Source organism: Desmodus rotundus, chromosome 6, assembly GCF_022682495.2.
Source record: "Desmodus rotundus isolate HL8 chromosome 6, HLdesRot8A.1, whole genome shotgun sequence".
NCBI lineage: Eukaryota > Metazoa > Chordata > Mammalia > Chiroptera > Phyllostomidae > Desmodus > Desmodus rotundus.
This window is the reverse complement of record NC_071392.1, coordinates 115,366,646-115,382,472: the sequence shown is the minus strand read 5'-3', so window position 1 is coordinate 115,382,472 and position 15,827 is coordinate 115,366,646. Positions and strand designations below refer to the sequence as shown.

General features: G+C 51.2%; 1 protein-coding gene across 2 annotated transcripts; it reads right to left on the bottom strand.

Annotated features, from left to right (window-relative positions):
- Nucleotides 1-233: 233 nt before the first annotated feature.
- Nucleotides 234-8,191, bottom strand: NRSN2 (neurensin 2). Of its 2 annotated transcripts, none has more exons than XM_045194804.3 (3): nucleotides 8,140-8,191; nucleotides 3,866-4,060; nucleotides 234-2,035 (listed from the first exon to the last, which is right to left on the bottom strand). In XM_045194804.3, the coding sequence occupies exons 2-3, from the start codon at nucleotides 4,049-4,051 to the stop codon at nucleotides 1,610-1,612; spliced, it is 612 nt and encodes a 203-aa protein (XP_045050739.1). In that variant the 5' UTR covers nucleotides 4,052-4,060; nucleotides 8,140-8,191; the 3' UTR covers nucleotides 234-1,609. The 2 variants fall into 2 exon arrangements, with proteins under 2 accessions (XP_045050739.1, XP_024415652.1); XM_024559884.4 differs by lacking the exon at nucleotides 8,140-8,191 and adding an exon at nucleotides 6,652-6,703.
- Nucleotides 8,192-15,827: the final 7,636 nt, after the last annotated feature.

Here is a 15,827-nt window from a genome sequence, read left to right as displayed (position 1 = left end):
GTCTGTCCACAAGATGCCAAAGAAACCTTCTTCCTCATCTGAGGTTAACTACCTCATCTGTAAAATGAAGATAATAATTTCCTGGCTCGTGAGGAGCGAATGAAAAATGATGGATTTAAGTCCCCAGCACAGGTGGCAGCCTCCTTCCACCCTCCCCAAGCCCCAGTGGTCAGAAGAAAAGAAGCAAAGTCAGTATCCACCCCAGCTGTTTATTGAATGGGAAGGTGGGGTGGAAGAGGTGCAGAATGGGGAGGTGGCCTGGGGCACAAGGGCAGTAGGGCCTGCCTGGTGGGAGACAACTGAGGGACGCCCGCCCGCCCCACCCAAAGAGGCCTCTGAAGGTTGGGGACGACACTGAGCCCGGGGTAGGGGTGCGGCTTGGACGGCTCTTTTCTGCTATCTTGGAGCGCCCCCTAGTGGCAGAGAACGAAGACGCCGCGTCACCTGTGGGTGGGTGATTCTGGATGAGGGATTGGAGGTCCTAGGTTTCCTACCCCTAAGTCTTAGAGACCCTTTAAGTACATGCTCAAAGTATTTTCTGAGCTACTTGGGTTCATCAGGCTTCCAGCTAGTCTCTCTGGGCCAAGCCTGGCCCCAGCCCCTGCGGGTCCCATGAAAGCCAGGAAGGTGCAGGGCCCTGCTCCAGCTGTAGAACAAGAGCTGGCCCAGCCCTGGGAGGGTAGCTCAATTGTCAGACCCTTAGAGCCTCATCCCAATATGTCAAAGTTATGGGTTCCATCTCTGGTCAGGGCACATACAAGAATCAACCAATGAGTACATAAATAAGTGGAAGGGCAAATCAATGTTTCTCTCTCTTCTTTCTTCTCTTTCTCTAAAATCAATAAATAAAAATTTAAAAATATATATTTTTAAAAAAAGAGCTGGCCCAGGAGTCGTCAGCAGATGCGAGTCAGTGTTCCTGCAGACTGCCAGCCTCCCTCAGCCGCCTCATCTGTGCACTGGGGCTGGTAATAGCCCAAAATGTGGTGGAAGAGGGGCCCGGATGCCAAAATGCATGAAGAAAACATACTCTAGGGGCTAAATGTTTTTGCGCCATCCTGGACAGAAAGTCCAATGAGCATCTTTGACCCGTCCTGAGGCATCCTGGTGCAGCCGACAGAGGGTGGGGGTCAAGGGAGGAGAATGACCCTGCCACCCCACCCCCCACCCATTTTTGCCTGTAGAGGGTAACACTTACATCAAGGGAGAATAGGAAAGTCATGGAACTTGAGAATCTGGTCCAAACCCTTATAATACAGAGGCAGGAATGTGGTTTGAAAGGGTAAGGGTCACAGAGAGAGAAGAGTAAAGGCAGGTTGAGGGAGACACTTTCTGCCCCTGAAGGGCCTGGGGAAGGAGGTGGTGACTGGGAAGGTTTCACTGGACTTGGGAAGGATTGGTATCTGGGATGGGTTGGGGCCCTATCCCCTGGGAATGGGCATGGGGACATGAGCTCCAGGCTTTCTGACCCAGAGCTGAGCCTTCAGCAGAGAAAGGAGGGTCCCTGCTGACAGGGAGAAGTTAAGGAGACAGTGGGAGGGTGGGGTGTGGTAGGAGGAGGAAGGGTCCAGACCCTGGGCCTGGTGCCTTCTCTGGCCATGTGGGCAGCTCAGGAGTCCCACTTGGGCTGGATGGTCTGCACAGAGGATTTCCCAAAGGGGCTGCCGGGCGGAGAGAACCAAGCCTGGCCGCTGACATCACGGAAGATGGGAGACAGCTGCTGCTCCAACTCATCTCCGAAGACCTCCACGTGGCTGTCAGCTTCCGTGTCCAAGGGTTCTGCCTTGCTGTCCTGGCTCAGCCAGCCGGTCATGGCCCAGAACAGGCAGATGGCCAGCAGGACACCGGCTGCCACGCAGAGCGCTGTGCCTGCCAGGCGGCACGTGCCCAGAGCCCGGTTGTAGTCGGCTGCCCGCTGATCCAACACCAGGAATTCGCCCTCTCCAATGCCCTCCAGCTTCGGGGGCACGGCATAGCCTGTGGTCAGGGCTGCCACACCCAGCAGCAGAAGCAGGGTCCCCGAGGACAGGCTGATCTGGAGAGAGGTGAACAGATTGGGAGGTGGTCAGGGTCAACCCCTCAGCCAAGGGATCACCTTGGGTCCCAATTGGACTTAAAGGTGACCCCTTAATCAATGTTAAGAGATGGGAACCACAGAGCACACTGATTCTACTTGGAATCTTGGGGCCTCTCTTTTAATTTCCTTCCCAGCTCCCACCTGGCAGGGGGTTTCTCTTGCCAATCTTGAGTCCCCCTCCATCATTATTTGGGTCCTATCTTATCCCTTTGTGCCATCTACCCTCTATCTCTGTCTGGTTAACTCCTACACATCCCTGAGATTGCACCTTAAACCTCACCTCCTCGGGGAAGCCTTCCAGGACACCCCTGAACTGGGTTAAGTCACCTGCTCTACACTCTGTGCAAATGCTGTGCCCATTCATTCTTCAGTGCACTCACCTTGGTGTGTACTAGGGTGAGTGCTTTGGTTACTGTGTAAGTGATGTCGGCCTGCCTCCCGGCCTGAGAGCTGAGAGAGCCGTGAGAGCAGAGACTGTGCCCACTTTGGCTCACTAGGTGTCTTCCATGCCTAGCACTGTACTAGTACAGTAGCTGCCAGAATGTTTGCAGACTAATTAAATGAACCACAGTTAGGAGCTTCTGGAGGACAGGAACCAGGTCTTCTTCAATTCTGTGTCCCCAAGAGCCTAGCACATGGCCTGGCTAGAAGACACTTAAGAAATGTCAAATACACCCTGGCTGGTGTAGGTCAGTGGACTGAGCATGGGCTGTGAACCAAAGGGTCGCAGTTTCGATTCCCAGTCAGGGCACATGCCTGGGTTGTGGGCCAGATCTCCAGTAGGGGGGGTGTGAGAGGCAACCACACATTGATGTTTCTCTCCCTCTCTTTCTCCCTCCCTTTCTCCCTCCCTTTCCCTCTCTATAAATAAATAAATAAATAAATAAATAAATAAATAAATAAATAAATAAATAAAAGCTTTTTAAAAAAAGTCAAATACTCATTGGCCTTCTCCTGGAAGTCTTCCCTGATCACCCCGGGGAGCACTGAGAGCATTTCTTCTCCCGGCATCCTCTGCACACCCGGCCTGAGGTTGTGCACTCACCCTGCACAGTTTACCAAAGAGCCGTGACCATTGCAGGGACGGGGTTCGCTGCCACCTCCACACGCTTACCCACACGGTGTGCCCCAGCTGGCCACTCTCCCTGGCTGATGTAAACATTGATTGTTTCTCTCACGTCTTCCACTGACCTGACAGCAGTACCCCAATAAGTCATTGAAAAGCATAGTAATATTTCAGTGGGACGAACCTCCATCCCTGCCAGTCAGCGTAAGCCACCCCCCTGGCCACAGTAATTAGTTTGGGGCTGGGCGAGCGACCCAATCAGAGCCAATGCGATGCTCTCCAGGACTTCCATAAATAAACAGCATTGTTTCTTTTCTGAAGGACATACTGCAGGGTTTCCCTTGGGTGGTGTGGAGTGGAAGACTGAGGGTCAGCACAGCCCCAGCCAGCTGGGGAACATGTGGGAAGAACCGGAAGCTAACAGGGGCTGCAGGGAGGGAGCCCCATGGGAAGCCTGAAGACTAAGAGAAATCTTGAGTCCTCAGTGTGAGGGTTTGAACTGCTGAATCACACCTTGCCTGAAAGCACACCACCTCTGGCCTCTTCTGTAAAATGAGTGATATTTTCCCTTCGTTGTGTAAACCCGTCTGAGCTGGGTTTTCTATTGCTTGAATGTGCAAGACTCCTGACCGCTGCACTGTCCCTTTTCTTTCTCTCCACTGAGTCCACCTCTTCCTTGAAGCCACGGGAAATCACCAGAGTTGCTCCTCCTCCGGCCTTACCTTCCAGCACAGTGAGGGCCAGGGTCGACGGGGACAGAGAACAGGAGGCCCCTCAGGGTCATCACTGAGGGCGGTACCTGCACAGTCCTCGTAGAAGAGGTGCAAATAGGAACGGACCCCATACCACTTGCCATCTTCCACATTGGGGCCCTGGCTACATCCACAGGAACGGTCATAGCTTGGCATCTTGGATTCCTGCGGGGCAGGCAAGGTTCAGCGAACAGAGGGGAGGGTCAGTGAGAGCTGCCCATGGAGACCCTCCCAGGCTCCTAAACCTTGGTGTGCCATCCACATCTCCTGTTTAAGACACCCCACACTCAGCACAGCCTGGCCTTCTGGAATCCTGGCCTGGCTCTCCCAAGTATACTGTGAATGAGCCAGTGACTGAAGTGCTTAGCCCGGTGCCTGGCAATTGTAGGTTTCAGTAAAGGTGTGTGTTGCCCTGGAGTCCACTCCGTGGCTGGGACACTGGGCTCTGGAGCCTCGCTGTCTGGATGGAATCCCAGACCCACTACTTCCTGACTGTGTGGCCTTAGACAAGTGCTTTCACCTCCTTGAGACTCAGTTTCCTCATCTGTAAATCAGGGCTAGTGATCACACCTTGCTTTGTACAGTTATTGTGTCTTCCGGTGCCAAAAGAAGTGGTAGCTGCTGTGATGGTTATTATTGCTGTAATTTTGTCTTTATTATTTTCATCCTGAACTTTCGGAGTCCCATGTCTGGAGTGAGAGGTGCTCCTCCCCATCTCCTCTCAAAATCTCCCTCCCCTTCAGGGCATTCTTGGGGGCAGCTGTCCTGGCTGACACTTGTCCAATCAGGCAGAGCTCCCCAAGCTGCAAGGCCTGAAAGGGTCTTTCTCCAGGGCTGCCACTCAAAAGGTGACAACCTCCCAGTCCCAGGGAATCTCAACTCCACAGGAAGTGAAGTTCGGGAGCGCTTGGGATTAGGGGCCCTTAGGGTCAAGGGCGTTAGATTTCTAGAGAAGCCTGTCTAAGATCCCCTCTTCTCACGTCCGGAACCCCAGGTCTCGGGAATGAAAGGTACTTGCACGTCCACACACAGGTAGGACCACAGTCAGAGCAGGGGGGTGGGGCAGTGCTGGGGAAGGACTGGGCCCCTGCCCTTCCCACCTCCGTGATGGCCCTCAGACAAAATAAAGCAACGGGTTTCCATTGAAGGGGAAGACCAATTTCCAGCCCCCCTCTCACTTCCAATCAGATGTGGCCCTCAAATCCCTGCAGAGGGAGACTCATCAGCACCCTCCCCAAACAGAAACATACGCAGACAGACACATATACGCACGCACCACTGAGACACACACCAGCACAGACAGACAGACACCCCAAAGAGACATACATACCAGACAGCCGCACGTATTATACCACACAGAGACACAAGCAGGTAAACACGCACAGCGCAGAGAAGCAAACCCATACAAACACACATAAGCACACACACACACACACACACACGCAGGCACAAACACAGCCAGTGTGCGTTGGGGTGATTCCGGGAGCCCCCAGAGATCCACACATGTCACGGGCGTGCGGTAGTTAACACCTGCCTATAAATCACAGCTCTTCACAGCCCTCACCTACAATCCAGGCGAAAAAGAGGAGGAAAAGAAAGAAAGAGAGAAAATTGACAGGGAAAAGGCAGAGACTAAAAGCGAAGGCAGAGAAAAAGGGCAAGAAGACTGGCGAAGGCGGGCGGGGCGGAGCTCTGAGGAGGCGTGGCCAGTGCGGGGACCGCCCCGAACTGAAGGGCGGAGGAGCCTGGGAGGGAGAATGAATGGGGCCCGCGGAACAGTCGGAGTTAGGGCAGCCACCATTAATTAGAGCCCCTAAGGGAGACGGCAGGGAAAGGGTTCAGGGATGGCTGGCCTGGGTTAGCTCCTCCCCTGCAACTCACTGTCCTTCCCCAAATATACATAATCACTCAATCCTGCAGGCGAGGAAGAAGGAAGGTGACCTTGACGCTGCCTGCCCCCCTCCCTCGGCCTGGCCCCTCCCCCTCCCCCATCTCCAGTTGCCGGGAGGCGGTCTCGTGGTCCGGAGGAGGGAGGGAGAGGATGCAGACGACCCTGCGCGCGTACCCGGGACGAGGCTAGCGGAGGCAACACTGGGGAGGTGCCCAGAGGCGGGAGCGGGGAGGAGCTCGTTGGGAAGAGGAGGGGGCCCAGCTTCTGAGAGGGGGCACTGCGGCCGAGTAGGCGCTCGGGGGAAGGCGCACGGGAAGATGACCGGCGCGAGGGCCTGGAGATGGATGGAATCGCGCCTCTTTGCGCCGCCTCAGTTAGTTCTCCTTCCCAGAGCCCCAGACCCACCCACTCCAGCGCCCCGGGCTGCCCAGGCCGGGAGAAGGGGCGCCCTCCTGGGGGCCAGGCCGGAGGGATCAGGCCAACCCCTCTGCCCCCCACCGCGCCAATGTTTCTGACCCAGCCACGGTTCTCCGGTCGAGAGTAACTGCGTCCTTTCCCCTAGAGGTAAACTGAGTCCAGGTGGGTGGGGTAATGGCTTTTTAGTAGAGAGGTGGGTGCAGGTCTTGTCCTGTGAAGCCTCCGCCCAGCCTATCACCCCGGAGATGTCTCGGGGCGACGGCCGACAGCTGGTGCGATCGCTGCCCCTGGCTACTTCACTGAGAGCCCACCTCCCAAAGCCAGAGGCACCCCGGGCTTGGGCGCTGCAGTCCTGCCCGAGGCGGGACTCATCCTGGGCTGGGGATTCGGGCAGGGGTAGGGGCTCGGGGTGGGGGTCCGGCCGCGCGTGGAGCGGGGTTAAACTCACCTCTCTGCCTGCTGTCTCAGCTGAGCGGGAGCAGGAGCGCGAGCAGAGCAAAAGCCGGTTCGGTCGCGCCTGCGCCGCAGCCGAGAGTGGAAGGGCCCCCCCAAGGAGTAGCTCTGCAGATTGCGGACCCCTGCAGGATCGCGAGCCCCTGTGCCCTTCCAGAGTTCCTATCTCTCTCTGAGTCTCCAGACCCCTCGCAGAGACCCCACCACCTCCCTGGACCACACGCCTCAGGCGGTCCCCGCAAACTCCTCACCCGACTCTCGCAGCGCTCCCTCTCACTGAAGACCTTTGCCCTCACGGAGCTTTCATTTCCTCACTGTTCTCAGTCCCCCCTCCAGGTCTCACTCCCCTCATGGAGCCCTCACCCAGTATACGAACGCTCATCTCCTCGCTGAGCACCCCCTTCACAGGCTTCCATCCCCCCCTCTCTCCGAGCCCCCACCCATCACTGAGCCTCACCTATCTCACTGAGTCCCTACGGGGGGGGGGGGCCTTATCTCTTACCTAGGACCTCACCCTCTCATTGAACCCCCCATCCTCTCTCCATTCTTTTTCCGTCTTTGAGCCTCTACCCCTTGCTAAGGATCACTCCCACCCCACCCCTCATCTAGAGAAGGGAGTTGGGATTGGGGTGGAGGTGCTGGAAAAGAAGATTTCTTCCCCCAAGAGGGAGCCGATGAGACAGGCTCCCTTGTTGTCTCTCCCAACCTACCCCTGCTTCTGCCCTGGGCGATGTGTGCCTATGGCCCATCTCCTTGGAGAGTCCTTGTCAGGTACCTACAACCTTGGTTTTGTCCCACATTTGCTGTGTGGCCTTGGGAAAGTCACTGCACCTCTCTGAGCTTCATCAGGTACCACTGGACAAACATGTCTTCATGTCTCGAGCATCCATTCTGTCTCTCTCCCTGCTAGGGGCTGGGACATGGGGATGAATGAACTCCGCACACCCTTTTGTTCAGTGTTGTGCACCGGGCCTCATATAGGGCTCGGCATTGAGTAGGCAGCTCGATAAATACTTTCTGAACACAGATTAATGATAATATCAGATATACAGAATGTGGCAAAAGTAGATTTACAAATGTTTGTGTGGAAAATACAATTAATAAATAATAATACAAGCATAAACTCTGTGTTTCATAGGCCTACTTTTGCCCCACCCTGTGTAATGCCCATTATGTGCAAAGGCTTGTCTAAGTGCATTATATGTACTACTTACTCATCTAACTGTGTGTGAGAGAGAGAGACGGAGCTCAAACTGTAAGCCTTGCGTGCACAGGCAGGCTACATACATGAGATCCTTCAGGGCCTCGTAAGGAGTTTGGACTTCAACCCAAGAGAAATGGAAGTCCATGGAAAGGTTGTAAAGAGGGAAGGGACGTGATCTGATTTGCACTCAAAAGCTCCCTCTGGCCCTGGCTCAGTGTGTTGGGGCCTCGTCCAGTACACCAAAAGGTTGTGGGTTCGATTCCTGGTCAATGTACATACCTAGGTTGCAGGTTCAATCCCCAGCCAGGGCAAGTATGGGAGGTAATCCATCAATGTTTCTCTCTTTTCCTTCTTCTCTCTCTAAAAACCAATGAAAAATATATCCTTGGGTGAGGATTAAAAAAATAATTTAAAAAAGTTCCCTCTGGTTGCTGATCCCTTAGGGGAACAGGATAGAAAGCTCAAGAGTGGCAGTGGAGAGATCAGAGAGGCGACTCCCATCCAGAGATGATGATGCCTTGCCCAGTGAGCTTGCAGAGAAATGGATTCAAGAGACATTAGGGGCTAAAAGGAACTAAAGAGATGGCAACAAATTGGAGACCACCTGTGATCATGTAAAACATGGCTGCAAATTCCTGAGCGCTTCTCTTCTGGAGTACCCTCTCTGTGTGTCTTGAGTGAGCTGATGATGACTGCTTCAACCGCTAGAGGATGGCGGGCCCTAGGCCCTGACTTCCACGGCTAAGACACGGGAGGAGGCACACTTCCCAGGAAGCTCTAGCTCTTGCAGACCTGAGGCTTTATGCAAGAAGACTGTCTACCGTGAGGCTGCTGTGGTGTGAGGAAGCCAATACCACGTGGAGAGCCCACCTGAGGGCGCCGCAGTCTCAGCTGCACTTGGCCTTTGAGTCATCCTAGTTCAGTCATCAGACAAGCGACTGAAGAAGCGACTAGATGATTTCAGCACACTGCCGTTTGAATCAGCTTCAGTTCTGATGATCTCAGAGAGGGGATGGCTGAGGCTCTGGAGGAGATGGGAAGGGGTGGGGTGAGAGGCACGGAAAGATGGGCTAGGCTGGAGCCAGCCCAGGAAGAATCCAGTGTCCTCTGCTGTCTAAGAAACTAGCTGAATTCCGGGGAGGGAAGAGAGAGTGGCCGCTGAGAGGAGACAGAGTGTGCCGGTTGTGAGCTGAACTTTGGAGTCAAACAGACCCAAGTCTGAGTCTCGGTTCTGCCAGTTGCTACTTACATGATGTATCTGCTCTGAGCCTCAGTTTCCCTGACTGTGAAATGGAGATAATATGAGTGGTTGCCTCTCAGAGGGTTGGAAAAAGTGAAAAGAGATGTTCATCTAAGACACTCAGCAAAGTACCTGGAACGTGTTGTTACCGCTATTAATAGCACGTTAGTTTGTAGGTGGGAAGTTGAGTGACGTGACACCTGATAGATTGCATGCTCTTGAGAGAAACAAGACCCATTATCTATAAAGAAAAAGAAAGGTTTTAGTTCAACAGGAGGCCTGAAAAGGGCGGTGAAGCAGACACAAGAGGCCACAGTTAGTGTGATTATATACAGGAAACATCCAGCCAGAAAATCTGCAGAGGTAGAAAACAGATTAACGGTTCCTAGCGGCTGGGGGAAGGGGAGAATGGGGAGCACTGCCTGAATGGATTTTTTTTAGGGTGATAAGAATATTCTAGAACTACAGAGTGGTGTGAGTTGGCCAACATTCTGAATGTACTAAATGTCACTAATGCTAAGTTGTATGTTATGTAAATCTTACCACAATTTTTTTAGAAAAGGCGGAGAAGATCCAGAACAATCAGTAATAATAATGAGAGCAGTGAGAAATATAACTTGTTGAGCATTTACTATGTGCCTGGATAATTCATCTCAATAGCTTCAGGAGATAGAAGCTGTGATCATTCCAATTTTACAGAGGATAAACCCTGGAGGGTACGTCACTTGCCTGCGGTCATTCAGTCACAACATGGCAGACTCTGAATTGGCTCTGAGGCCATGATCTGTGCAGATGGTGGTCCGCGTGGCTGTCACTTTCTTTGTCAGTGTCAGGAGAAGCGGGAATGAAGAAGGCTGCTGATACCCCAGCTCCTGGGTTGAGTGAGGTTCTCCGGGATGGGCACGGGGCGGGGGCAGAAGGAGGGAGTGATGGGGATGCAGAGAGCAGGGCAGGGAGCAGATCCCACAGTGAACCTCAGGAGGGCCCTGGCTGGGTGGGGAAGGATGCCAAGACAGCCCAGGGGGGGAGCAGACGACTCTGGAGAAGATGCAGGGATTCTAGACTGAGGAGCTGAAGGAAGTCCAAAAAAAAAAAAAAAAAAAAATAGCTGGATGGGAAGGAAGGGAGTCTGAGGTCAGAGTGTGGGACGCTGTAGTTCCAGATTTTAGATGCAGAGCTTGCAGGAGACGAGAATGTCTAAGCCAGCGCCATCCTATAGAAGTTTCTGCAAAGATGGGAATGTTCTACATCTGTGCTGCCTCTGTGGGAGCCACTGGCCACACTTGGCTATGAAGCCTTTGAAACGTGGCTAGTATGAGTAAGAGCCTGAATTCTAAATCGTATTTAATTTTAATTACTGTAAATTTAAGTTCAGCCCAATGCAGTCAGTGGCCACCATATTGGACTGTCCAGGGTCAGTGGGACAAGCCTCGCTGTCAGGGCCCTACTTTGGACCTGCCGACTGCCGTCTCAGACCCCCGTCCCTCCCCTCTCACCCAGTGCTTTCCCCTGCCCCGAGTGGTCTCTTCTCCATGCTGCAGCCACAACGATCCTTTAAATTGTGAGTCGATTCTCTCCTCCCCCTGCTCAGATCCCTCCGATGACACCTCAACTTACTCAGGGTAAAAGAAAAGACTGTGGGGGATTAAAGATGGCCACAGACTCTTGGTCCCCCTGCCCTTCCAGAGGGGGAGTTTATTTCTCCTCCCCTGGAATCTGAGCTGGCCAACCACAGCTTTAGCCAAGGGGCTGTGGTGAAAGCAGTGATGCTGCCGCGCCAGCTCTGGACACAGCTTTCAAGAGGACTGGCTTTCTCTTCCCCCTCTTAGAACACTCATTTGTGGATTGCTCCCTCTTGGACCCCGGCCCCCATCCTGAAGGGGCCCAAGCCACGTGGAGGTGCTCCAGGTGACAGCCCCAGCCAAACTTCAGCCCACGGCGAGCACCAGCTAATGCACCGGACACGTGAGTGAGTCCTCTTGGATGCTGCTGCCCACCTGAGCCCTCGGATGACGTCCCATGAGCAGAAGAACCACGCCAGTGATTCTGTGAACCCACCGAATCTTGAGACTTAATAAAACGGTGTTGTTTTAAGCTACCAGATTGTGAGGTGGTTTTGCAACAACACATAGCCCAAACCAGTCCCTACTATGGCCTGTAATTGCACCTGTCCCAGAACCTTACTTGCCTCCTTATCTCCTCCTCTTTCACTCCCTCAGTCACTGTTCTCCAGCCATACTGGCCTCCTTGGTGTTCCCGGAATGAGCCAAGTGCACCAGGCAAACTCCTACCTCAAGGCTCTGGAGCCCTTGCACTTGTTGGTCTCTGCCTTGTGCTCTCAGCTGGGGCTGAGGGCCAGGGGCCTCCCTTCTCCTCCGTGCGGGACTGCACAGTTTGTCAAGGTTCCTCACAGCCGGGTGGCTGGATCCCAAGGACGAGTACCCCAGGGAAGGGGAGACGAGAGCCATACACTTCTTAAGGCCAGAGTCTGCAAACGGGCACAGTGTCACTTCTACCCTATTCTGTTGGTCCCAGATCAGATTCAAGGGGCAAAAATTTACACCCCAACTCTCTGTAGAAGCAGTGTCAAATAATTTGGGGGCTATGTTTTAGAAAAGCTAGAGCATTTCAGAGCTGGTGCATGACCTTCCGGTTGCCTTCCCTCCCTGGCCACTGCGGTTGCGGAGACTGCGTGTTGGCACAGTCGTATCAGAAGTCGGTAGTGTCAGTGAATGGAAGTGGGCTGGATTGCTGAGCCTGTGAGGGGAAGGCAGCTGCTCCAGAGAGTCACAGTCTCAGACTATATTTCAGTAAGAAATAAGCCTTTAGCCCTGGCCCATGTGGCTCAGTGGATTGAACACAGGCTTGTGAACCAAAAGGCCACCAGTTCGATTCCCAGTCAAGGCACATGCCTGGGTTGCAGGTCAGGTCCGCGGTGGGGGATGCGTGAGAAGCAACCACACATTGATGTTTCTCTCCCTCTCTTTCTTCTTCCCTTCCCCTCTCTCTAAAAGTAAATAAATAAAATATTTTTTAAAAGAAATAAGCCTTTACCGTGCCGGTCCACTGGTATTTCACACCATGTGTTAACTGGGTCACAATCCAGCCTATCTTGACTCATAAAGAAATTGGTAGCAGAAGTAGGTTTTTTAGGTTACTTATGTAACCGAAACTAAAATAGGTGGCAATACCTTAGTGGTTGGCACAGCAGGCAAGAGAGCTGGCAACCCGTGTTATGCAAAAGGAAAACGTCCAGTAAAACCTTTACTGCGGTAACTTGGGAAGCAGACTCTGAGGGTACCTTGGATAGCATCTGTCCAAATGTTTAAGAGAGAGATGGATTCAGGAAGGAACTGGCTTGTTTGCAAACAGAAATAAAAGGCAATAGAGTTCCGAAATTTAGGTCCTTGCAGATGTGGCAAAGTCTAAGGCCTCTTGAGCCCAAATACAAAGAAACGAGCTTTTCAAAGGTGCTGAGCACAGTAAAATCGATGAATTCCTAAGATGTTCCAAGGTAAAGATTAGGCTAAGGCAGCGATTTCCAACCATCACACCGCAGGAGTTTTTAAAACATGAAATACCTGACTATTTGGGGGGGCGGGCGGGGCACTGACCTCTTTTCCTTCAGACTGTCAAATAAAAAATACAACAGCCAACACAACAATAGCTATCTGGTGTGAATGAATCAAAATTACACCTACTTTTTTTTATCAGACCAGCAAAAATATATTTTCTGGTGTGCCACAAATTTTAGTGATTAGCTTACGTGTGCCATGAGATGAAAAAGGTTGAAAGTCTCTGGATTAAGAATATGGCCTTCACACTCGTTAAAAAACCTTCTGTATTGATTAAAGTACCTCAGGCTAAAGCCCATTAAAATAAGAGATTGGATTTTAAAAGGTATTGGATGGAAAATACTCTCAGATGGGTAAACTGATTCAGGGCCAAGATTACATTAAGGGTGTGGCTTCACCACCTGTTATTCCTGAGAGCTGCCGTTACATGAAGAGACTTTGTTGGGGTAAGAAAGCAAAGAAATTAAGCAAACCTGAGCTCTATGTACTGAAACATATTACGGGTGTGGTTTTGGCACATGGAACCGGCTGGAGTCAAAGAGATAAGATGACTACATTTTTGAGGGAACTCTTCTGCCAAAAAAATCACGAGCCTGGGATAAAAAGCCCATGATGGTTTGAATTGCAAAATGACCCTAGGTACCTCCACCTATTAGCATGGCCACTATAAAAAACAACAGCAACAGCAAATATATAACAAGTGTTGGTGAGGATGTGGAGAAATTGGAACCCTGGTATAATGTTGGTGAGAAAATGGTGTAGCTACTATGGAAAACACTATGGCAACTCCTTGAAAAATAAAAAAATAGAATTATCCCCAGCTGGGGTAGCTCAGTGGATTGAGCTACCTGTGAACCAAAAGGTTGCTCGTTTGATACCCAGTTGGGGCACATGCCTGGGTTGCTGGCCAGATCCCCGGTAGGGGGCGCGCGAGAGGCAACCACACATTGATGTTTCTCTTTCTCCCTCCTTTCCCCTCTCTCTAAAAAATAAAATAAAATAAATAAAATCTTAAAAAAATAGAATTACTATATGATCCAGAAATCCCACTTAAAAGAACGAAAAGCAGGGTGTCTTGAAGAGGTGTCTGCACACCGTGTCTATGGCAGCATTATTCACAATGCTCAATGTGGAAGCAACCTGAGTGTCCATCTATGGGCGAATGGATAAACAAAATGCAATACATATACGATGAAATATTGTTTAGCTTTAAAAAGGAAGGAAATTCTTATTTAAAAAAATTTTTACTTTTTAAAATACTTATTTATTTTTAGAGAGGGGGGAAGGGAGGGAAAGAAATATCAATGTGTGGTTGCCTCTCTCACGGCCCCCGCACCGACTCAGGCATGTGCCCCCATTGGGAATTGAACCAGCAACCCTTTGGTTTGCAGATGGGCACTCCATCCGCTGAGCCACACCAGCCAAGGCAGGAAGGGAATTCTGACATATGCTATAACATGAATGTACCCTGAGAACATTACGTTAAGTGAAGTAAGATAGTCACAAAGAGACAAGTAATGTAAATTCTGCTTATATGAGGTTCCTAGAGTAGTCAAATCAGAGACAGAAAGTAGAATGACTTTTGCCAGGGCCTGCGGGGTGGGGGGGAAGGGAGGAGCTATTTGGGGGGTGTAGTGTTCCAGTCCTGCATGTGGATGGCGATGGTGGTTGCTCAGCAATGGGACTGCTTAATGCCCCCGATCTGCACACCTACAAGTGGTTAAGATGGTAAATTTTATGTTATGTGTATCTACCACAATTCTTTTTCAGTATCAAAATGTTAGAAGAAAGAGGAGAAAGAGGAAGAGGAGATCATCCTAGGGTCCCCAAAGTTTGCAGGCAGGAAGTGAAAGGAAAATGCTGTGGGCTGCCCAAGAATCCCAGCCAGCTCGGTCTGGTTGCCTTCCAGTCCATTCTTGGCTCTTTCCCAGCCACCCCTGTCAGCTGGCATCCAGCTGAGCTCAGCAGAGAGGAACAGGCAGGACCGGAGACTGGCAGGAAACAGGGAGAAGCCTGAACAGTTTTTCTGCCCTGTCTCCTCTGCTTCTGTAGCCCACCCTGACTGATACAATCACTGGACCTGAAATAGTGGCCCCCTCTCACACTTCATCCCCTTCGCCACATGGCATTATTGTACCTACTTAAGTGTCGATTTATTGTGTGTTTCCATCCACCGGAGTGTAAACTTCATGAAGGCAGGGACTGTCTGTTTTGCTCACTGCAGAATGCCCAGTCTTTAAGACATGGCCTGGCTCAGAGTAGGCACTCAGTAAAAATTTATTGAATGAGTGAATAAATCCCACTACTGGGAATATATCCGAAGAAACCCAAAACACTAATTTGAAAGAACAGAAGCTCCCCTATGTTCACTGCAGCATTATTTACAATCGCCAACATATGAAAGTACCCAAGTGTCCATCAGTAAATGAGTGGGAAAAGTTACACAATGGAATACTACGTGGCCGTAAAAAAGAAAACTTTTACCCTTTGTGACAGCATAGATGGACCTTGACAATAGTATGCTAAGTGAAATAAGTTGGTCAGAGAAAGACAAATACCATATGATTTCACTCATATGGGGAATCTAATGAACAGACTGAACTAACACGCAAAACAGAGGCAGACTCATAGAGAGCGGGCAGGATGACAGCTCTGGGGGGTGGGGAGTTAGGGGGTAGAGGGACATAGCAAAAAGGACAAAGGACTCATGGACATGGACAACAGTATGGTGATTGCTGGGGGGAGGGGATATAAGGGAGAATTAATGGTGATGGAAAAAAATACAATGAAAAAGTGAATAAATTTAGCAGTCAGATAAAACACCCACATGAGAAGAGGGAAAGCCTTCAGGAGCACCTGGCAGGTACTCTTAATATGCATTAAAAGCAGAGAGGTCAGGAAACTTCTCTAAGTCACACAGCAAATCCTCCGGTGACTTCAAACTCAGGCCTCCTTCCATTCTGGGTTGGTATCCAGGTCTCTAAAGAGATCCTTGGTGTAAGATTGTTTTTTAAGATAGAAGAAGCAGAACTTGACATTCATTTAGTTAACAGGGAATCCTGTTGCTAAGAGACCTCTGAGGATTGGGGAGAGGGTTAGAATCTATTGCTAGGCAACCTGGAAGAAGCCAGCCAGGCAGGTTTGGCTAGAAG

What these genes read in the sequence shown, in the direction of transcription:
- NRSN2 (XM_045194804.3), bottom strand. Translation starts at nt 4,051, where the DNA reads ATGCCAAGCTATGACCGTTCCTGTGGATGTAGCCAGGGCCCCAATGTG. An exon ending in GGCCCTCACTGTGCTGGAAG is followed by an intron (nt 2,036 to 3,865) that starts GTAAGGCCGGAG and finishes ACCTCTCTCCAG; the next exon opens with ATCAGCCTGTCCTCGGGGAC.